This window comes from Akebia trifoliata, chromosome 8 (genome assembly GCF_017979445.1).
Source record: "Akebia trifoliata isolate Shusen 1 chromosome 8, ASM1797944v1, whole genome shotgun sequence".
Lineage (NCBI taxonomy): Eukaryota > Viridiplantae > Streptophyta > Magnoliopsida > Ranunculales > Lardizabalaceae > Akebia > Akebia trifoliata.
The window spans coordinates 46,014,626-46,037,826 of NC_141382.1; the positions used below are offsets into that span (position 1 = coordinate 46,014,626).

At 37.6% G+C, this 23,201-nt stretch overlaps 3 protein-coding genes across 5 annotated transcripts; 2 read left to right on the forward strand and 1 right to left on the reverse strand.

Moving 5' to 3' along the window:
- The first annotated feature begins 1,765 nt into the window (after positions 1 to 1,765).
- Positions 1,766 to 4,191, forward strand: GULLO3 (D-arabinono-1,4-lactone oxidase family protein). The gene is made up of 3 exons (XM_086452708.1): positions 1,766 to 2,530; positions 2,763 to 3,018; positions 3,116 to 4,191. Exons 1-3 carry the CDS (start codon positions 1,859 to 1,861, stop codon positions 3,949 to 3,951), a joined length of 1,764 nt encoding a protein of 587 aa, XP_086308834.1. The 5' UTR covers positions 1,766 to 1,858; the 3' UTR covers positions 3,952 to 4,191.
- Positions 4,192 to 5,257: 1,066 nt separating this feature from the next.
- On the reverse strand, positions 5,258 to 13,026 carry EMB2726 (elongation factor Ts family protein). 3 transcript variants are annotated; one of them, XM_086452705.1, is made up of 4 exons: positions 12,869 to 13,026; positions 8,170 to 10,021; positions 6,876 to 7,593; positions 5,258 to 6,151 (listed from the first exon to the last, which is right to left on the reverse strand). In XM_086452705.1, the coding sequence occupies exons 2-4, from the start codon at positions 9,884 to 9,886 to the stop codon at positions 5,515 to 5,517; spliced, it is 3,072 nt and encodes a 1,023-aa protein (XP_086308831.1). In that variant the 5' UTR covers positions 9,887 to 10,021; positions 12,869 to 13,026; the 3' UTR covers positions 5,258 to 5,514. The 3 variants fall into 3 exon arrangements, with proteins under 3 accessions (XP_086308831.1, XP_086308833.1, XP_086308832.1); XM_086452707.1 differs by having other exon boundaries at positions 8,170 to 9,915; positions 12,869 to 13,025; XM_086452706.1 differs by having other exon boundaries at positions 8,170 to 9,954; positions 12,869 to 13,019.
- Positions 13,027 to 14,267: 1,241 nt separating this feature from the next.
- Positions 14,268 to 17,362, forward strand: LOC147397191 (aldehyde oxidase GLOX1-like). Its single transcript, XM_086449166.1, has 3 exons — positions 14,268 to 14,843; positions 15,634 to 15,794; positions 16,093 to 17,362. Exons 1-3 carry the CDS (start codon positions 14,283 to 14,285, stop codon positions 17,264 to 17,266), a joined length of 1,896 nt encoding a protein of 631 aa, XP_086305292.1. The 5' UTR covers positions 14,268 to 14,282; the 3' UTR covers positions 17,267 to 17,362.
- Positions 17,363 to 23,201: the final 5,839 nt, after the last annotated feature.

Genomic DNA, 23,201 nt, shown 5'->3' on the forward strand with positions numbered 1-23,201 from the left:
ATATAATTTCGAATGATCTCTTGTTAAATAAGTTGAATTGTTAGTTTATTCTTATTTCTTATCTCTAATTAATTACATTGGTTGCTGTCTTTTATTATTGAAATCCAAAGATTTATGGGATTGTTAGACCAATCCCTAATCTTCCCATCCTTTATTTTTTCTTTCCAAAAATTGTATCTTAAGGTTGAAGATCAAAGCAGAAATAGTCAACGATGACTGGTTTTGAGATGTTCATTGTAAAATGAAAATTCGAATCTACCAGATATGTCTTTTTGGATGATTGGTTTTGAGATGTTTATCGTAAAATGAAAATTCGAATCTACTTAGATATGTCTTTTTCTTTCCCTTCAACCATTACAGACAATTGAATAAATGGAGAAAGTAAAGGATGGAAAAAAGTAAAATTATGAACTTAGAAAAAGATAAAGTTACATTAAAATTTTCTAAATACAATGAACTCTTTTTAACAAGATCCAATGAAGTACATTATCTAACATGAGAACAATGAACTTTATGTGTTTCACAAGTGACATGACCGACAAATTAGCAATTTTTGTTCCTTGTAGAGATGCTAGTTCTTTTGTTACATCATACAAATCAATAGACCAACCTCAAAATCTTTAAAACAATGAACTATATATATAATATGATTATATATTTATTAGGGTATTCTGGTCATTTTACCAAAATACAGTAGAATCCAACAACTGTATCAAATAATAATTATCAAATTTTGGTAAATAACACAACACTTTTACAAGACTCTATCAAATAAGCTTTTCAGTATTCCAATTTGTTTCAATTGTTTCCGACAACTATTTTTAGTCATAAAATCTAATAGCAAAAGTTGACTGCATTATCAAATGAGACCTTAGTTTGAACAGAATTAAGTGCATCTCATATCGAGTCATTTCATTTATTTATGCTCACAATACTAACAGAACTCCTTGATATTTGCTATGTCAAGCATATATGGTAGTTTTGTAATTTAAAAGAGTATTTTTATAAATTAAAAAAATTATTCAACGCACATGCATACATATGATTAGTGTGGATCCGAGATTTCTGTGACCTAAGGTTTCAGGATTGGTCAGCTCATCATGTATGGCCATTAATTTCAGCCATGGATCATTAAATTACTGTACGAACCATATAGGAAGGTGTGACTAATTGGTTATCCCAGCCAAACAAATAACCGCTAAGATGGGACAATGGTTCCTAGGAAATCTCTACCCATCTCCACTGTCAGTTGGAGTTCACGAGATTTGATAATCATAGGTCAAACCTTTCCCAGTCATTTAAGTCTTACAGATCAAATAGTAAAGCTCAAGATCAAGTCAATTTTTTGAGTCATGCTGGGGTGATACAAAGGTGACAAAATGATGTGGTGTCGTGCACACTACCGTAGATGCTTTCCTGTGAGATACGAGTAAAAAGAATCTACGGTTATGAGCACGCCACCACATCATTTTTGTCACCTTTGTGTCTCCGTTTGTGTCATTTCAGCATTTTCCCTATTTTTTTAATTGGATTTAATATTACTAAGATGACACCCAATAAATGATGGATCTACTCCTACACGAAACAATTGTCTATTTATATGCTAAATTTACAGCTCATAACATGGTTCTTTCTTGGAAGAAAGATCCAGCTGAAAAGAAGATAATATTTCCAAAAATACAAAAAAATAATCCAAGAAACATAATCTATGGACCCCAATCTTGGATTCTAATTCAAGTAAATCTCTAGATCTCAATAAATATTTCTTATTCACCTTCAAAGTCTTCTTTCATATAAGTAACCTATACATATAAAAATTCCACGAAACCATAATCTCCTTTACAAGAAACAGACTTCAATGACTTGCCTTTCTTGGCTCATCATCATCCATGGCCTGCTCTTGTTACTATTGAGTTCGACCCAAGCCATGCCACCGGCACCCCCGGTTAACTGTAACGATACGGGTTGCACTCTTCACAATTCCTATGGTGTATGGGGTGACAGAAAAGAATGCTGGGTTCCAAACGTTGTATACCCAACCACCGAAGAACAACTTCGGTTAGCCATGGCTGAGGCCAATAGGAAAAAATTGAAGGTGAAAGTGGTAAGTGGGTTTGCTCATACTATCCCAAAACTGGCATGCCCGACGAGACAATCGAGAGATACAATTCTTATAAGTACATCAATGTATAATTCCAGCATTGAAGTTGATGTTCATAATTTGATTGTTACAGCCGATTCGGGTGTTGGGTTAAGGAATTTGATTGATAAGGTGGAGGAAACAGGATTGAGTTTAGTAGCTTCGCCATATTGGGAAGGTGTAAGCGTGGGGGGACTCATTAGTACTGGGGCACATGGGAGTTCTTGGTGGGGTAAGGGAGGTGCTGTCCATGATCATGTTGTCGGCCTTAGAATAGTGTTTCCTGCGGGAGAATCCGAAGGATACGCTAAAATTGTTAGGCTTGATGATCGAAATTCATTTTTCGATGCGGCGAAAGTCTCACTTGGATTGTTGGGTGTCATCTCAAAGGTCAGTTAGATTCATCTATGTTATACATCTTCATCCATCTTCTCATTTAATTCTATCTAAAGCCATGCCTTCTATTAACTTATGGTATCAGTTGAACAAAATTGGTTTTCGATCCTAGATTATGCTGGGAACGTAGGAATGTTCACAAACATTTGCGTGCACACAGACACATGAACATGATCTTAAGTTCTTATAAATGGGGTTATTATGCAAGATTTCTAATGAACTATAGGTAATCCTCTCATTGGAGCCTGGGTTCAAAAGAAGCATCACCAACACTTTCAACAACGACACACGTTTTGAGGATGAATTCATGGATCTTGCACAAAGACATGAATTTGCAGATATCAACTGGTATCCTTCAAGACATATAGCTGTGTACAGATACGATGATCGAGTTCCCTTGAACAGTTCCGGAAACGGAATCAACGACTTCCTTGGGTTTCAGTCCAATTCCGTCTTTGTTTCCACTTCAGTGAGAAATACAGGTATTAATTTTTTTTGCATCTTTGTGATCCAAATTTCTATGTCTAAGTCCTTCAAAAGCTAGTTTATAGCATGAATTGTCTAAATGTGGCTGAACAGAGAAAGCTTTGGAAACGGCACGTAATGTGAATGGAAAATGTGTGATGGCAGCTTCAGTTGTGGGGTACAAGAAATTGGTAGCCAATGGTTTGAGAAATGGTCTAATTTTCACGGGTTACCCGGTTGTGGGTCGACAAGGTAGAATGCAAACCTCCGGCTCATGTTTATACTCACCAGCGACAAACACCCAAACCACATGTGCATGGGATCCAAGATTCCAGGGACTCTTCTTCTATGAGTCAACAGCTATATTTCCCGCTTCAAAGTTTCGAGACTTCATCAAGGATGTTAAGAAACTAAGAGACTTGAAACCCGAAAATTTCTGTGGGATCGACATTTACAATGGGTTTTTAATTCGTTTCATCAAGGCTTCCAGGGCCTATCTAGGCCAATCGGAGGACTCTGTAGTTGTTGATTTCAATTATTATCGAGCCGACGAGCCTTCAACACCAAGATTGAACCAAGATGCTTGGGAAGAGGTGGAACAGATGGCATTCTTCAAGTATGGGGCTAAGCCACATTGGGCTAAAAATAGGAATCTTGCATTCCTAGGTGTGCAACATAAGTATCCTAATTTCAGTAAGTTTATTGCAGCAAAGAAGCAATTAGACCCTCAAAACATGTTCTCTAGTGAATGGTCTGACGAGATACTTTTTGGGAAGGAAACAATAAAGAGCGATGGATGCGCCTTGGAAGGGCAATGTATATGTTCAGAAGATAAACACTGCAGCCCGGGTAAAGGGTACTTCTGCAAACCAGGCCTTGTTTATAATGAAGCTCGTGTCTGTAGATACTCACCTTCATCCATGGCCCGACAGATTCCAAATTCAATTTAATTGTGGTGTAAAAAATGGAGCATTGGTAACAAACTGGTATTATGGAATGAAGATCGGAACTTTCAACATAACTCTAATGATTGTAAGTTTAGTCAATGAAGACTATTTTATGGGCGATGAGAATGTCGTCTTAGTGGTATTGTACTGATGTTTCACTCAAAAACAATTCTTAGACGAAGTAATTCTGAAAATTTGAATCCATTGAAATAAGATATGTCTTCTGTTAAGTCAATAACATTCTTGAATTAATATAAGACATGGCTTCAGATAGAATTGAATGGAGGAAACAAACTCCAATTTTTTGGGATAAGGTATGATGGTGATGATGAGAGATTCAAGAGAAATTTAAGAGTTGGATTAAGATACTTGTCAATCGGTTACCATCCACAATTATCCATTTAAGACAGGTTCTCAAGTCCAGACCTGCCATTAGGTGTTGTTTTCGCAGTTCGAACATTATTTTGAGAAAATGATGTCTGACAAATAATGGCACAAGCATCTAGAGCTGTTGTCATTTAACCATGGTTAGTAACGTTGGAGAATTTGGAAAGCAAAGAGAAAAGACACTAGAATATATAGAAACTTGATCTGAGGCACGAGAAATATTGTTGTCTTTAAAATGATATTTGCCCCCAACACGAAAATGTGATCAGCAACGGATTACTGGCAAGTTGGTTCAAGGATACAACGAATCGAATCCGAATTCTTGTGTTAGATTTATAAAAATCCAATCACACTGTTCAAAACACCAAAATATCGAAATCAATTAGATAAAATAAAACAATTTGCAGGGAGAATTCAAAAAAATCAAAATCAAAATCAAAGCCACCTTTCATAGAGACGAACAAGTGTTTTGAGAGACCTGTTCAATTGAAAAAAAATTATTCAACACCAATAGTTGCCTAGGCCACCATTGGATCAAAACCAAAGGTCAAGGGGTGCCAATATTTAAACAAGTTTTCTTTAAAGCATAAAACAGATTGTTACAAATTTTTTGACTCAAAGCAATGGTTGAACATAAATAGGTTCCAACTATTGGCTTTTACATTTTTAAAACCTTTATAAGAACTTACTTTGGACGTGGCTTTGACAAGGTTGCTTCCATGGGTATCGCTGAAGTTCTCAGATCTCTAACCCATATAGGGTGAATGACCAAACACAGGCCACGGCAGGAAATAAAAAAAGCGTTTGTTGCTGTGCAGTGCGCCAGTAAAAGGGAGCCTTGCAGCAATGGCAACACCAATATTGCCTTTCTTTACTGCAAGAAAATAAATAATAATAATAACAAAAACAAAACTGCAAGAAAGAACAGAAAAAGGACGGACGATATTTCTTGATCCATCTCTTTCAAAATTTAGATGCCAAAAGTAGCTTAAAATGACAACATGAGAAACAAATACAACTTACACCTAACACTTTATAACAACAAGAATCATATAACCTTCCCAACAAAGCCTGCTAATTTCGTCTTAATGGCTCCCTTCATAGCCGCATAAGTAATTTGGGTCAATCTCAAGAACGGTTTGTGCTTTCCTTCCGTGTGAATTTCTTGCTTCTTGCCTCTCAGGCTTTGGTTGCTACTTCAGCACCCTCAATTGTCTCCCCAAGAGTGAAACGAACAAACCTTCGAACCTTTATGTTCTCTCCAAGAGCAGCGACAGTTTGCTTCACCAAGTCCTTCACAAGCACACTATCGTTCTTAATGAAAGGTTGCTCCAAGAGAGCAAGCTCCCCTAGCCTCTTTGAGATCCGTCCCTCAACAATTCTCTCCCTAATGTTCTCAGGCTTCGACTGCAAGTCCTCTCTCTGCATCTCCAGCTCTTTCTCCCGACTCACTGTGCTCTCTGGGATGTCTTCAATAGAGACAAACTGCACTTGTGGGCAAGCTACAACTTGCATTGCAAGATCATCGACCAACTCCTTGAATTTCTCGCTCCGACCCACAAAATCAGTCTCACAGTTGACCTCCAGAAGTACCCCTATGCGAGAGTCGTGGATATAGGATCCAATTCGGCCTTCTGCAGCAAGTCGGCTGGATTTCTTATCGGCAGTTGAAAGACCCTTCTTTCTGAGGTACTCTTGTGCCTTTTCAATGTCACCTCCAGTTTCTGCAAGAGCTTTCTTGCAGTCCATCATGCCTGTTCCTGTTTCATCTCGTAGTTGCTTAACCAGTGCAGCCGAGACCGTCACTGTTGGTGGTCTGCAATATTTTGAGTATCTCAGTATTTATTACAGGAAATGATTGGAAGATTCATTTTGAAATCACCAAAGTCAACATCTTTGTCGTTTAAATTTGAGTCTCCCTGCTCTAATAACAGTTCAGAATATGAGGCCTTAGCGAATAGGGTTGTCTATCACTAAAGAAATGAAGATCAAGAAGTTAAAAGTGGTTGGTGACTCAAATTGGGTGGTTCGATAAAATAACAAGACAATAACAATCACCAAATCCCATACTAAATTACATGTAACCACAGATCTATAACACAGTCAAGGTTTATATTGTTCAAAATATGAAAAGGATAACAATCACAGGTGTATGTTAAGATTCATGTATTGATCAGAATTGATGTCATCTTCATTTGCATCCTCATTATCTAACTAGTCATGGGGTAAAATGATAACCCTCATCTTTATCAAGGTCATCTTCTCTGACTAGTGCATCAAGGACATGTTTTATTTTTTCTGATTTAATCACAATGTTTGTGATTTAACTGTGAAGTTCGTAAAAGTCGAGACTTAATGAAAAAAATCGTGATTAAATAGGTGAAGAAAAATGTCACGATTTAATCATGACTGTTTCAATAAGCCACGGATTTTGGTGACTATGTTTAGCACCATATCGTGTTTATGCTCAAAGTTTCCTTGTAACATTTTTTATGCAAGCATATGGCCAAAAAGCAGGGAAAAAAAAAAAAAAAACTTACTTCTCAACAGCTTCCTTGGCTTCAATTGCAGCAGGTTGGTCTTTTGATGGCTCTACAGGCGATAACTCTTTTGCCGCAGTTTGGGCTGCCACCTCTGCAGCAAAATCCTGGCTTTTCTTCTCCAAACCTTCTCCAAGATTGTACCGAACAAATCTCTTCACCTTTATATTCTCTCCAATGGCTGCAATTGTCTGCTTCACCCAATCCTTCACTATCACCTTATCATTTTTTATATAGGGCTGCTCCAGCAGTGCTTGCTCCTCCAACATCTTCCTTATCCGACCTTCAACAATCTTCGATCTGATTTGCTCCGGTTTCGACAGCAGATCTTCCTTCTGCATTTCAATCTCCTTTTCCTTATTCACGATCTCTTCAGGAATGTCATCGGTAACAAGATACTGCACTTGTGGGCAAGCAGCGACTTGCATGGCAAGGTCATCAACCAACTCCTTGAAGATATCACCCCGAGAGACAAAGTCCGTTTCACAGTTTACTTCAATTAGGACACCAATCCTACTATCATGAATGTATGAGCCGATCCTACCTTCGGCTGTGACTCTGCTTGATTTCTTATCTGCACTTGCTAAACCTTTCTTTCTGAGGAACTCTTGAGCTTTAACAAGGTCCCCTTCAGTTTCTGTGAGAGCCTTTTTGCAGTCCATCATTCCTGCTCCTGTTTCTTCACGAAGTTGCTTTACGAGAGCTGGGGATATAGTTGCTGCAATCCATACAAAACTGAAATCATTAAGTAGAAGAAGAGATGCACCTCTCTTAGAGACGATGAATGTTACGAGGCAAATTATTATTTTTTTTTTCTCAATCTCTAGTTCTACTTTCAAGTTTCATACATAATTTACTTTAGATTGGCCTGTCTGAAATTAACCCATGAACTCAGTATTGCATGTCGAGCATTCCAAACACTAGCCAGAAGCTTAGCTGAATTGAACCCACGACCTCAAAGTTGTTTTGTAATGTGTCAAACCAACTGAGCTATGGGTCTAAGCCCAAAGCCTAGCTGGATTACTATCTAACTTAATCCAATCACCATTTTTTTTCTCCTTTTAAATTTCAAAACTGCACGATGAAACTGCACCCTTCAAGCATATTCTGCACAACTTCGAAAAATACAAGTAAAAAAAATAAATAGAAAAGGAAACAAATAAGATATATTTTCCACCAATTAAAAGTAATAGAAAATAAGTGTATCCTGACAGTTTGTGGTGTTATTGTAATAGCAAAGATGTTCCATGGGTGGAAGCAACATAAATACTAAAAAGGGAAGAACAAAATGAACCTTTAGTCGAGCTGTCCTGGGAAGACAGACTGTCAGCTTGTCCATCTAACGTGGTGACACTGCCATTTTTCTCAGGGATAGGTTCCACCTCTTCATCTTTGTTTAGTGTGGAATCAGGTATCTCATCATCTACAGCAGATGGTGCCAGGGTGGTCTGCATGTCATCCTTTACTATTACCTCATCAGCTGGACTCACTTCAACTTCACTGCTACCCACACTTTCCGAAGACAAGATCTGTTCAACACCCACTTCTGTATTTGGATCAGATTTGTCATTTCCATCTTCCTTCACTCCATCTATCACAGGAGCTTTCTCTGTTACCAAATTCACAGACGACACACTCTCCTCTGGAGTCAAACTTTCGGAACTCAATTCTTCCACTATGGTTTCATCTGCCGAATCAACACTCGGTAATGTGTTAGAGACTGTATTTTCAGGCTTCTCGTCTGTATTCACGAGTTCAGTCGGGGCAGGATCCATGATAATGCCCGATGCTTCTACTTCCTTGTCTTCCTCTTCCGAAGAAATTTTATCATCTTTAATTACATCATCAACTACAGATGGACCACTGACAAGAACCTCAGCTGGTTTCTCCAATTTTTCTTTTTCATCCAAAAATGCAGCGATATCCTTGTTCTTACGGAAAGCCAAAAAAAAGGGATTGGTTGCTTCATGCACCACACCTTGTACAACTTCTGAGTTCAACTGTTTAACATCATCTTCTTTCTTCATTGTCAAGGTAATCTGTCCCCTCGTAATACGCAACACCCTGACACGAACTTCTTGACCGGCCTGCAATGAAGACCCACCCATCATATTTGCAAACCCTTCATCAGATTCCTCTGATGTGGGGAGGAATCCTTCCTCCCCTTCAGGAAGAGATATAAAAGCACCAGCTCTGTTTAAGTTCTTCACAGTGCCGTCTAGTTCTTGCCCCTTAACAAACTTCGAGCTTTTCTGTGTTTCACCCCTTTTTTGATTATTATTCCTTTTTGCCAGTCTTGGCTTAAAATTGTCGTTGGCGGTTGGAGCTTCTTTACTTTGCTGAACCTTACTGACAGTACTGTTCTCACGCATGCTTAGAGAAATCCGTCCGGTCTCAGTATTTGCTTCCACCAACCTCACTTTCACTTCTTGCCCAATGGAGACAATGCTTCCAACATCCTTAACAAAGTTATCACTCAACTGGGAAACATGTACTAGGCCATCTGTGAACGCTCCAAAGTCAACAAAAGCACCAAATGGCTGGATTGTTCTTACTTTCCCCATAAAAGTTGCACCAGGTACCAATTCCTCGTTCTTTACAGGTGGCATCTCACTTTTCCGCATGGGTCTTGTACGTTTGGATTGAGTGGCGGGAGCAATGGTTGCATCGGCAGTTGAAACGGGTGCTTCATCTGTTGCAACTGTACTGGGTGAAGCTTCTGAGGTTCCCTCGGCATCTTCACTTGCAACGGCGGAATCAGGCTCCTCCACTGCTATGTCAGTACCCGTAGCTGATAAGCTGTGGACTCTTAATCCATGCTTTACAGCACACCCACCAAATAGCCTTATTGATGTTGAAACTGGTAAGAGAAACCTTTGTGACAATGATGTTTGATTTGTGGGTCTTCCCGAAAAATTGGTTCTTGTTAAACGGTTGTTTTTCCTCGAGATGAAGGTAGTTCCAGGAAAGAGTGCAACATTGCTTGAGGAAAGAGGAATAACAGGAGTCATGTTGAATGAAATTTCGCTGGTCCAAATGTCTAATCAGAAGCAAAAGATAATTTTGTCATTCTTTTGACCTGCACCGGATATGGAATGATGAAATAGATAGAACAAATCCTCGAGATTGAAAAGGAGGCGAGGTATCTGTGCAGCCATTGATTTAAGATAAAAGATGCATAACCCGTCAAAAAGAAATTGAATAAGAAACAGAGTAATCCCACTCACAGCAAGCCAATTTTTGCAATGAATGTAAAGACTAATGATACGTATCGCCTTAGACAAAAAAGATTGCACATTGTCAATAGATAATTTTCAGAGGCTTCACATCATTCTCCTGAAGTAAACTGTTTTCATCATATATACTTATGTGCTAAGTAGAGCATGCACATTGGTACAACCACCCATATATGATACTATCCCATCACATTAAGGTAGACAACCTCTACCAATATCGTCCTGAAGACTCTCGATGAACTAAAATTCATTGTTAAGAGAATCATTTTTTCCATGGGTCACGCAGCTTCTTGTTCTAATAAGGTCAATGTAATGCTTTTATTCCTCAGTCAAAATTAAGCTTAACTAATTTCTAAGTAGCTGAAGTCTGATGTGTATGACCAAATAGTTAATTTTCCTCTAAAAGCAAACCAAGGATTGTGCTCATTTTAGAAAATTTCAAATATTTTTTTTTTGAGAGGGTGGGTGGGGGGGGGGGGGTGGATATAAGAAATCAATATACTACAGTTGACAACAAAACAACAAAGTGAAGGACATTACTTCATGCATTTCCAAGAACTCTGGGAAATGTAAAACATTTCTTTTATGCATCGTTACTAAGGCACAATTCACAAAGAATCTGCAATATTTTCCTCTCTCTCATCTGAGCATAAATCTCAAGTCTAGAATCGGTGAAAGGAATTAATGTCAAAAAATTTATTGATAAACATTTTGTAGCAAAGTAATCTAAATATGGAATACAGGAGTTGATTACTGCTACATAAGACAGTCAATCATTGCTTTCATCATAACTGCATGGTCTGGAAATATGTATCCTGTTCTGCCAGTTCATTTCAACTAGAGCCATATCTTCTATTAAAACATTTTCTCTTCAAATCTTTTCTTACTACCTCACCACGTCTTTTGACACCCTTCGCTCACCACACCTTCAACTTGCACTAAAGAGCTCCCTCTCATAGATGTTTTCATTGGTCTCAGTTGTACATGTTTCGTATGAACATGATGGTCATTGATTCTAGCATTCTACTCTATAAAGCGTAAGGTGGTCTTATTTATGTCCTACAAATTTATCATTTAGGTTGTTGTATGAATCAGTCACAAAGCACTCAGAAAGAACATCACCACTTTAACCATCCAACTCTAATACTATGAGAAACATCCTCAACCTCTCTTGTTCTGGATTATTTGAGGGCATCCACCGTCCATCAATCCAGCTAATGGCTCCAAATCTTTTTTTTTTTTTTGGATAAATGAAAATTTTATTAATAAGAGGACAAGGTGTCCTCAAGAAGAAAGGTACAGACAGGAACAACAAGCAACTAGTTTCGCCCTTTACCAACTAAATCCCACCTACAAATAAAATCCTCGAAAAACAGCCCTATAAACTCAATAAACTGTTTACACCAAAAAAATATGAGACCGATAATATCCAAAAATACGTCTAGAATTGAATGCTCTCTCCCTTCAAAAACTCTCCCATTCTTCTCCTTCCATAAGCCCCAGCAAACGGCAAAAGGGACAAACATCCACATAATCCTCTCTCGATCGGAAAAGGCAGGAGTCTTCAAATGAAAAAAGAGATTACGGACCCAACAGGGATGACACCTAGAGCCACATCTGTTGAAACATGTTTTCTCCAAATCCTTTCTTACTGCCACACTCCACATTCTTTGGCAGCCTTTCTTTGCCACCTTTAACCTGCACTAACTCTTTCTCAAAGATGTTGTCATTTGTTTCCATCATACTCATTTTATTCCATATTACAATATTATCTTGGCACTTCCAATTTCCAAGTTTTCTCTGTGTCAGCACGTTGACATGACACAACACTTTCCATACATTTAGTCGGACCAATTTTCCCCATTTTTTTAAAAAATGAATTAGCATTAAGTATGTGGATCATATACTCTAGTAATTTGGGTACCTATCTAACTCCAAGTTTCCTTCATGTGCCACAAATTACTAGAGATACAACCTAGGTATCTTGCACCTTATCTTTATTGTGGATCTTTGGTTAATTGGGTACTCTAAGAGCATCAATAACAATAATATAGTACTTAAAAAAAAAAATAAGTGTACTCTTAAAAGATTAACACTCCTTATTTAATTTGGATGTTGGAGGTTTAAGCGCCTCTAAGATTACAATTTGCACAATTATACAATCCCTTGTCAGGAAACACTGACCCCCTTCGCAAAATCTCCATTTGATGAGCACATAATCATATATGAGCTATACAACATAGAGTAATCAGTTAATGGAGTTACACTGGTTGCTACTTCTCAATCATCAGTTGAACTTGTGCCCTCGGTCTATGTAAGCCCATATATGTTAAATATAGCTCAGGGCTATGTTTACGCCTTTCATCCTAGTTACTCATCCTGCTTCATATATTGCTGTGTAGGGGAAAAAAGGCTCATTTTTTATTGTTTTATTTATAAAATAATAGAATCAACCCAGAAGAAAACAACAGAGAGACACAAAATAATATTCCATGAAAGACTCACTTCTACATTACTCACAGCCCTAAAGAATCCTGAACACACAATATGGAGAAATCAAATAAATTCCAACAGAGATAAACTGAATTACAACATTTTTAATCAGAAAAGAAGAATTAGAACCTTTAGACAGCAAAATCAAAGCAAAAAATAAAAATAAAAATCACCCCAGTAGAGGAAGTTTACAGTTCTACTCATACAAACTCAAAATCAATAACCCCATTAATCTAAAAGTGGAATTTTGAAAGGGCAGATTACCCTTTAATCTCCAATGATCACAGAGGAGCCCAAGTCCTCTCTCTCTCTCTCTCTCTGTATGTCTGTCTGTGATGATAGGCTTTTTCTTCCTTTCTGGGAGTTAGAAAGAAAGGAATGAAAGGTGGGGTTTTAAGTTCTTATCCCATTGGTTTTTTGGCTAAGAGATGGACAAGCAAATTTGCTGCTTCACACAAGCCATGAATTGGTGGGTCCCACGTGTTTTCAACGGTCCGATTGACACCATTGATATCCTTTGTCCTCTGCGACCTGGACATTTTTTGGGCCTAAATCTAGGCCCAAGGTGCATGATGGATGCCTAACTAATGATGTACACGAAGCATTTTCTGGAGCTACAGTTCAGACTTTTCTTAAGACATGAAAAAGGATGCTATGGCTGATCTTAGTCCGTTACTGGCCTGGGCCATGATCAACCTAAAATTAGTTTGGTATAATACGTTAGGCCCAAGACAAGATTACAATTTTAGGCCCAATTTAGGATTGGCAGGCCTCTTCAGATATCCTGCTCAATTGACCCACGGTCCAAAAGCTTTCACTGTAGTGTAGGATTTCCTTTACAAATTTCCTAGGGATTAGGTTCTATGGGGAATCTCTAGACAATATCTTCTCATCGCAGCCTTCACTTATTATAGATTTTTGCCCGAAATCAGCAAGAAAATGGTTTCCGACGACAAAATTTGGTTTGCAAGTCTATGATTATGCATTTTAATAGTAAAATGGTTTTCCCATTTTGTTGGTGTTAGTGGATATCTTTGTCGCAATATTTAGGAAAATGATTTTCTTGTTTGGGCAGAAAATCACAAGCCCCACCCTTAAAAAACTAAAAACTAAAAACAAACTCTTTTCTACATTTTTTATGTGGAATCAAACACCAATAATTTTTTTGGGAAAATTCAATTGTTAAACAGTATTTTCTCAAAAAATGAATTCTTGGAAAAATGTTTTTTTTTTTCTGGAATCACACCTATGGATTGATTTTCAAACATGAGGCACAAATTCTCAAAGCCTCTTAAAAGGACAGAACTTTTATTGCCGAACCAAATTTTTCTTAGAGCACTCCAAGATATGTGTAAATTCTTAAAGAATAATGATGAACGCACACGGTAAATCATACATGGTCTGTACACTGCTGATGTGGCAAGGGCACAGAACTGCAGATTTTTTTTCATGTATATCCTGAAGAAAAAAGATCTATGGTTCTGTGCCCTGACCATGTCAATTTACCGCGTGCATTCAGCACGACTCATTCTTAAATTACAACATATGAATTGGAGTGTTCTAAGTAAAAGTTGGTATGGCAATAGAATGTCTCCCAAAAAAAAAAAAAATTTGACTCAATTCCCCTACAATGTAGCAACAACAAAATACTATTTTGGCCTTTTTCCTTTAAAAAAGAATGGTCTTAAATTTTCCTCCAAGGCTCCAAGTTAGAAAGGATGGAGGACCATTCGACCCACCCAAGAGAGAAGAGAAGGAAATAAGAGACCACCCTCTGCGAAAAGCAAGAGCTACCCCCATTGGAAAACCTTCAATGGAGGTCTCACTTAGAATCCTATGTCTTCTCTCACTCCTCCTTGGTGTCGCCATTTCGCAATCTCTCACCCCCACGAATCCTTTGGATCCCTTCAATGTTTTCCAAGGAGGTGATAATAGTGGAGGGGGTCAAAATGTAGGTGGTGGGAAGGTGAGGAGGAAATCGAATGATTATGAGACCACTTATAAGGGTGGGTGGGAGCTCGTTTGTGAGAATTCGCTTGTATCGGCCATGCATATGATCTTACTTCCTAATAATAAGGCTATCATATTCGATGCCACCGTCTTCGGGCCTTCTCAAGTTCGTTTACCCAATGGAGATTGTCGTCGAGTTCCTGACACCAAGAAGTTGAAGAATCAAACAGATTGTTTTGCTCATGCAATAGAATATGACATAGACACAGCAGAAATTCGTCCGTTGGAGGTATATTTTTAACATTTTCACCATTTTCTTCTATCATAAACTTACATGATCTATGTGTCTCATTGTCATTATTGTCCAAGCCTTCCTGCAAAAATGTGTAGTTGGCTACACGAACCTTATGTTGACAACCATATTTATCCTAAAAGACCAATCTAATGGGGAAGGCCAACTATGAATATGAGAGGGTCACGGATTGAACTAGGGCACGGTACGTGAGTATATGACACCCATGAGCGGAAGTAGATAACACAACACTCAACGCTCCCCCTCACCCATAAAGGTAAAAAATTCCTTCAAAGAGACTTGAACCTGTGACCATGTTGACAATCATTTACCCCAAAAAACTGATCTAATGGGGAAGGAACAACTATGAATATAAGAGGGTCATGGGTTGAATTGGGGCACGATATGTGAGGACGTGACACCTGGGAGCGGGGGCGGATAACACAACACTCAAAACCTTATTCCTATATATATATATATATATGTGTGTGTGTGTGTGTGTGTGTGTGTGTGTTTGGAGGTGGCGAAGTATTTTATACTATCATCCTGATGTGTTTATGAATGTATTGGTATGAGCTACGAAAATAATATTTCCTTTCAAGTTATTTTAGCCATATAGTTTTAAAATTCATCGTGCCAATTTGTTTGAACCAACTTGTTGAGTCAAATCAGGAACTTACCATGTTAACTTGGAGAAGCGTCGATTATCAAATCCATTTTTGCAGATTTTAAAACAATGGCGTATTTCCCTTTCAATTGTTTTAGTTCCTAATAAGATTCGTTGCAGATCCTTACTGACACATGGTGCTCATCGGGCGGGCTCTCTGCTAATGGGACCTTGGTTAACACAGGTGGGTGGAACGATGGAGGAAGGGCAGTTAGGTACATTTCTGGATGCGAAACCTGTGATTGGAAGGAGTACCCAACTGCACTCTCAGGGCAAAGATGGTATACTATTGTTTGATAATGTTCTTTTTTTCCTCAAAAGTCCCAAGATGAAGTGCGAAAAAATCCGCACAAAATTATTTTTATTTCATCTTTTAATTTAAAAAGGGTTTTTATTGTCGTCGTTGAATGATATTTTTATACATACCACAAATTCTTACAAACATATTACTTAACGATGAAAATGAAACATCTAAAAGAATTATAGTTGTGGAGGATGCGAAGATTCCTCTGAAGTCTTGAACGTTAACATTTCCCTTTATTACGTACTTTGGTCTGATTATGTGTTTTGCCTCGTTAGGTACGCAACTCAACAAATTCTACCCGACAGCAGCTTCATTATAGTAGGGGGTCGCCGCATGTTTAACTATGAATTTGTGCCCGCGGAAGGATCATCAAATCCTACTAACTTCAACCTTCCATTCCTCCGAGAGACTACCGACATCTCTGAAAACAATCTATACCCCTTTGTCCATCTTTCGACAGATGGAAACATATTCATCCTTGCTAACAATCGATCAATTCTACTCAACCCCAAGACCCAATTGATTGTCCGAGAATTCCCAGCATTGCCAGGTGGTTCTCGAAACTACCCAGGATCGGGAATGTCCACTCTCCTCCCCATAAAACTTTACGGAGAAAACCCAAAAGTGATTTCCGCGGAAGTCATTGTGTGTGGTGGAGCAAAATCAGAAGCGGCAAAATTAGCTGAGAAAGGCATCTTCTTACCTGCATTACAAGATTGTGGAAGAATTAAGATAACGAAAGCGAACCCTAAATGGAAAATCGAAAAAATGCCAACGCCAAGAGTGATGGGTGACATGCACATTCTTCCAACTGGTGACCTTCTTATACTCAATGGTGCAAAGAAAGGTACTTCAGGTTGGTTATTTGCTGATGAACCCAATTTCACACCCGTCCTTTATCAACCGATGAAGCCTCGACAACAACGATTTGTGGAACTAACGGCGACAACTATTCCTCGAATGTATCACTCATCATCAGCTGTACTACCTGATGGAAGAATTTTAGTTGGTGGAAGCAATACTAACAATGGGTACAACTTCACTGGTGTTCAATTTCCTACTGAATTAAGAATTGAGAAGTTTTGGCCACCTTACTTGGACCCATTGTTGGCTATACATCGACCGTTGATCTTATCGGATTTCTCGGGAAAGACACTCAATTATGGAGAGAATTTTGAGTTGGAGATTAGATTGATGGAGATTTTATTGAGCAAATCAGACTTGAAGGTGACAATGTATGCACCACCTTTTACAACTCATGGTTTCTCTATGAACCAAAGGTTATTGGTTTTGGCAACAACATTGGTGACCAATACATTATTGCCAGGGGTGTTTCAGATTGGTGTTATAGCACCACCATATGGTGCAGTTGCTCCTCCTGGTTATTATCTTCTTTTCGCGGTGTATCGTGGTGTGCCGAGTGAAGCTGTTTGGATTAAAATTGGGTAGAAGAGATTCAAGCTAGCACCATTTTTTTCTTCTTAATTTGTAATCAACATTTTTACTTTTGTCCTTGATTTATTTATTTTATTGCAAATATTAGAATTTATTGTGTCCCCCACCACACACACACACAAACAACACCACCAATCAAAATTGAGTCGTGCTGGATTGACTTCAATTCACACTTTGCTGACATGGAAGTGCACATACAACCATTGATGCCTTTCACTTGCATCTCGATGAAATGAAAAGCATCTATGGTTCCGTACACACCCCTCCATGTCAGCAAAGTGTGAATTGAGGTTACCCCAGGCATTATTCATCATGGGTTGAAAAGGAAGAGGCTCTGTGTTGGGCTGAAATGGGCCGGGCTAAGTTAGGCCCTAATACATCCGAGCCAGGCCAACTTGCACATTATCCTTTTGGTGTTTGGCCCAACCATTAAATTCAACGGGTTCAGTCTCGGATTTTGAGGGTCAATCAGGTTATGTGTAAGACTCGAAGGTTGGATCTTGTTCTTATCAGTTTTCTTTTATATATTTAATAGAGGTGCATCTTGAAACCATGGATTTGAAAACTCGTGGAGTCGAAACTCGGTCAAGTCGATTTGACTGGAGTTTAGGTAACTCGGCCTCGAAACTCAATGGAGCCGACTTGCCATGTCAACTTGGCAAATTGTTGAGAGAACTTGCAAACTCAATCTAGTCGGGTAAGAAACTTGGCTTAGTTATTGGACAATACATTAAAAAAAAAATTGTTTTATCTTTTTAAATAAAAACTATTTTTAAATATATATAAATTTGACATATTTTATTTGTCTTGTTCGAGTTGAATCACAAATTTACGACTTGAATCAATTCAAAGGACATTTCAATTGAGTTTTAAGACTATATGACTTCACCCTATCTTACCTGATTCATCGTTTTGCTTGGAAAAAATTTGGATTTGTGGTTCAAGATTCAGCACCCTAGAATGAACTCAGTTGTACGGGTGGGAAGGCATAAATAATTTGCTTCTTGATTTGCTATTTCAGTTTTCTTTTGCATGTATATAGCGTGGCGTTCGGTAGACAATCTTAGGGGACAACGTTGAGAACTTTTTTTTCTCCTATATGGCTTAAAAGTTGTGAGGATGAGAAGATCATCCTCACAAAAAATCAGCCCAATCTGAAACTTCTAACCCCATTAAAAATGATTTACAAATTAATGATAAAAATCAATGGTTTGTAAACCACTTTTGATGGGGTTTGAAGTTTTAGCTTTGACTGATTTTGTAAGGATGTAAGAGATCATCCTCACAAAAAATCAGCTCAATTCAAAACTTTTAAGGCATGTGAGACAAATTTTGTCTCCCAACGTTGTCCCCCTAACCCACCAGGGTTGTGGCGAGATGGTAAGACACTAGCAGGACAAATGTGATTTGAACCAATGCCTAGTCTATCGAATGAGGCCCTATGGTCTATGGATTGGGCACATGTCCAAATACGGTATCAAGGCCTATTGTCTACGGGAATGGCACTGTATCAACAAACAAAAAAACTTATCCCCCTAAGATTGTTTGTCTATAATGTTAAAGAATTATAAAAGTTAAACCGCAAACAAGTATAGATTGTATTTCTTTTATGGATGGCATTTGAAGGCCCTAAAGAGAGCCAAACATTTTTTCAATGTGTGGGTTAAAAGTTTTGGAATTAGCTGATTTTTATTGAGGATGATCTCTATGATGAGAAGATCATACTCACCAAAAATCAGCCCATTCCATTGGTTTACAAAAATCAACGGTCCACAATTCCTCAACTTGTAAACTAAGGTTAGAATTTTCGAAATAAGCTGATTTTTGTTGAGGATAATCTCTTCACCATAGAAGTCATCATCACAAAAAATCAGCCCATTCCAAAACTTCCTATCTCTATTTTGAAAAATGTTTGGCACAATGTTTGATTCTTTTTAGGGTCTTCGAACGCTTCCCTTCTTTTATATATTTATAGACGGAGAAGAATGCACGTCTGAATTTTTTAGAATAAAAACAAATATTGTGCCTTTACTGTTTGGTGAAAATTTCAGAATCAGAATGATTGGATTCACAAATTGATTAATATTTCGCTCCCAATATTCAACAACTTTCACTTGCTATGAGATGACATGAGCTGAGAGGTTTTGAATGGTTCCAAGGCGGCCTTTCATTTTACTACTCCACATCACGTGAATCACACCACTAAACCAATCTAGATTGGTTTTGGTCCATCCATGTTTGGAGAATGTTTGAGACGCCCCTCTTGTTAGTTGGTTTTCAAATTAATGACACCATCTTGACTTTGGTCTTCTCTATAGATGAATATAAATGACTTACATGCCCTCATTTTAAACCTGTGTCCAAAAAACGTTGATTTTTGCTCCCAAAATGACAATCTCATATATATATATGGGTCCCGTTCAGCAACAAACATTTTGGCAAACATTTTAGCAAAACAATTTTCAAAACATGGGTTAGAGGCTTTGGAATGGGCTGATTTTTGGTGAGGATGATCTCTACGGTGAGGAGATCATCATCATCAAAAATCAGCCCATTCCAAAACTTCTAACCCCATCAAAAATGATTTACAAAAAACGGACGGTCCACGATTTTTCAACTTGTAAACTGGGGCTAAGCCATGTTTTGAAAAATGTTTTGCCAAAATGTTTGTTGCTGAACATTTCCCTATATATATAATATATATATGTTCCCAAAGCCAATCATTTACAACCTATTTGGTACAATTTTTTTTTACTCTAGTTTTCAACCTTAAAATTCAATTTTCTTCCATCTTTGACCAAAAACCTTAGATTTTTTGTTTTCAAAATTGGTTATCTTCAACCACTCGGATAAAGTTTTTACCCTCATCTTCGACCTTAAGGTTATATTTGGATTGAGAGAAATAGAGAGAAGAGAAACTCATTAAGAGAAGAGAAACACAATTTCTTTCCACTATGTTTGGATTGACTGGAGAGAACTTATGACAACTTTGAAATTTTAAAATATCTTAAAAGTGATCTAGGGGTAGAGTCGGAATTATAAAATATTTTAAAAGTGTTTCTCTCCATTTCTCTTCACTTTTGGATAGAAAGAAAACTTAACTTTTTTTTCTCTCCTCTTCTCTCCAATTCTTTTCTCTTCTCTCCCCACTTAACAATCCAAAGAAGTAGGGCTTAAACGGGTCAGGTCGGGTCGGATATGTGTCTACCCATATCCATATCCAAAGTTTTAATTCGGATACTACTAGTTCAAACCATATTCGATTTTTTTATTACTTTCATTAAACCCATATCCATATCTGATCCAACCGAATTAATTAATTCGAGTTGGTCAGATTAAAAAATATTGCTTAAACGTGATTTGAACTTAAGACCTCTTCCCTTTTGAAAATAAACTTTGACCATTACACCTAACACTCATTTATTGATGAATGATAGACAAAAAAAAATATAAAAATATAACATACCACGTACAAAATAATATATCATTCGGATATAGGCGGATATAAGGATGGGTTCATGTCCGACCAGTATCCAACTCGGGTCAAGGGACATCAACCCCTATTTTAATTCGGATATGCTTGAAGAACCCAAATTCGTTAAAAATCGGATTTGGATTTAAGATAAAATCTAAAACAAGAGAAATTGAGAGAAACTCATTTATTTTCTCTTCTCTTCTCTCAATTTCTCTCAATCCAAACATAGCGTAAGATTCAATTTACTTTAACCTTTGGTAATTCATAGTTAATATAACCTACAAATACAACTCGAAAATGACACAGAATTAGCATGTTTATGTTGAGCCTATTCATGTCAATTTAACCCAATTATTAAATGGGTTGTGTCCGGATTGGGAACATCAACCCCTTTGACCTTGTTTAATTATCATGTTAGTACTGTGCAGTGCTAACTCACGTACAGCTCAACCTGTATATAATTCATTTGCGTAGGTTACAATCATGTTGATCCACGTACAACCCAACCCGAACCTACTTAGAAATTTATAGATATGTTTACTATGTTATAATTGTGTCGGGTCATGTTCACAAGTTATGCATGTCAGTCAGAATATGATTATACAATACAACCCAACATCTTTATGAGACAAGTTGCATGGGCCTTTTTTTACCTGATAAATGGGTTGGATTCAAATATAAGGTTTTGACATGATTATTAAATGGATTGGGTTTAGGTTGGGTAAATTTTCATAATACCCTTCAACATGAGGCAACCTGGTAGCTAGTATTTGGAAACTAAATATACCTTTGAAAAACCCATTTTTCAATTCATATTTTTTAGGGGTTGAAGGTAAGCCCATTTTAACAAAAGAAGATATTTATCTTCAATCCTAAATTCCAAAGCAAAGGTTAATCCACCAAAGATTGGGTAATCCGCATTTGATAATCTCATATCATGTCAATCATATCATATTTGCAAGTGACACCTTAGTATTTTTTGATCATTCAAGGGAGCAGGTGAGGGTTCACGTGTGTTATTATGTTGTTTTGAGGTTATTTTCGGTTTGCATATTAACTACAAAAAATTAAGATATTTGGGGTGGGTGATATGTCAAATCTTCTGGTAATGGCGACCACATTAGGGGTGTAGTGATGATATTCTTCCTTCGTCATACTTGAGTTTACCACGAGGGACTCCTTACAACAACAAAAGGATTTAGGATGAGGTTATCGAGAGATTGAAAAAGAGGTTAAGCTTATGGAAGGCTAGATATTTCTCTAAAGGAGGTAAAGTTATGTTAATCAAAAGTACTTTATCTAGTATTCCCATTTATTTTCTTTCTTTTTTCTCCTTTCCCAAGTTAGTGAAAGTTTGTTTAAAAAGACTCGTGCAAAATTTCTTGTGGAATGATAAAAACGATAGTAGGAAGTATCATCTTATGAATTGGAAGTTGGTGTGCATTCCTAAGAGAAATGAAGGTTTGGGAATTAGAGGCCCAAGGTTAACTACTAACATTTTTTTGGGTAAGTGACTTTGGAGGTTTGGAGATGAGAGGGGGTAATTTGTGGAGGACGGTAGTTCAAGTTAAGTATGAGGAGAAAAAAATTGGTTGGGATAGTGGCAATGCCAAGGGCACTTATGGTTGTAGTGTATGGAAGGGGATTCTTGAGGGGGTCGACCAATTTGAGAGGTGGACCTAGCTTAGAGTGGGGTTAGGGATATGGTTAGATTCTTGGATGACATATGGTGTATTGACTCGTCTTTGTCATCCCAATATCCTTTTTTTATACATTTGCTCTTTGAAAAAAATATTGTTTAGTGAAGGATTGTTTGATTAGAAACAAAAATACTATTTCATTGGATCTGAGATTCAAGAGGAACTTTAATGATTGGGAGATAATAGATGTTACATCTTTTCTTACTCTTTTTGAATTCTTTTCATCCCAAGGTGAATGATCAAGATAAGAGGGAATGATTCTAGGCTAAGGACAAGAGCTTTTTTGATTTGTTCTTTCTACAATTGTTTCCTTTCGCCTTTTGGAACTTTTTTCCCGACTTCCATTATTTTGTCTAATCTTGTTCTGTCCAAGGTTTCTTTTTGTGTGGCTCGTTTCATTAGAAATAATCCTCACCTTAAACGATTTAATCTCCCGATGGTGGATTACTCCAAATTTATGTTATTTGTGTTTGATTAATGAGGAATTGATGAATCATATCTTAATCCATTGTCTGTTTTCTTAAAATATTTGGATGTCCTCCTTGTCCAAATTCCAAGTAGATTGAGTTTTATTGTATTCTTTCTCTTCCATCTTGGAATGGTGGATCTTCAATACCTTTGTCTTTAGAAGAAGACACCTTTGGACGATTCTTCCTTTCGTCGTGATTCAGGGTCTTTGGAAGAAAAAGAACAACATGATTTTTCAGAGTAAGGAGAGTTTGTCCTTAACTGTGTTTTTGGAGATTTCGGTCAA

Excerpts from the sequence above, each read along its gene's own strand:
- GULLO3 (XM_086452708.1), top strand. The coding sequence starts at position 1,859 with ATGACTTGCCTTTCTTGGCTCATCATCATCCATGGCCTGCTCTTGTTA. Across the intron at positions 2,531-2,762 it reads TGTTGGGTGTCATCTCAAAG|GTAATCCTCTCATTGGAGCC; the intron begins GTCAGTTAGATT and ends AATGAACTATAG. Across the intron at positions 3,019-3,115 it reads CACTTCAGTGAGAAATACAG|AGAAAGCTTTGGAAACGGCA; the intron begins GTATTAATTTTT and ends GTGGCTGAACAG.
- LOC147397191 (XM_086449166.1), top strand. The coding sequence starts at position 14,283 with ATGGTCTTAAATTTTCCTCCAAGGCTCCAAGTTAGAAAGGATGGAGGA. Across the intron at positions 14,844-15,633 it reads CAGAAATTCGTCCGTTGGAG|ATCCTTACTGACACATGGTG; the intron begins GTATATTTTTAA and ends GATTCGTTGCAG. Across the intron at positions 15,795-16,092 it reads GCACTCTCAGGGCAAAGATG|GTACGCAACTCAACAAATTC; the intron begins GTATACTATTGT and ends TTGCCTCGTTAG.
- EMB2726 (XM_086452705.1), bottom strand. The coding sequence starts at position 9,886 with ATGACTCCTGTTATTCCTCTTTCCTCAAGCAATGTTGCACTCTTTCCT. Across the intron at positions 7,594-8,169 it reads CCAGGACAGCTCGACTAAAG|CAACTATATCCCCAGCTCTC; the intron begins GTTCATTTTGTT and ends TATGGATTGCAG. Across the intron at positions 6,152-6,875 it reads GCCAAGGAAGCTGTTGAGAA|ACCACCAACAGTGACGGTCT; the intron begins GTAAGTTTTTTT and ends AAAATATTGCAG.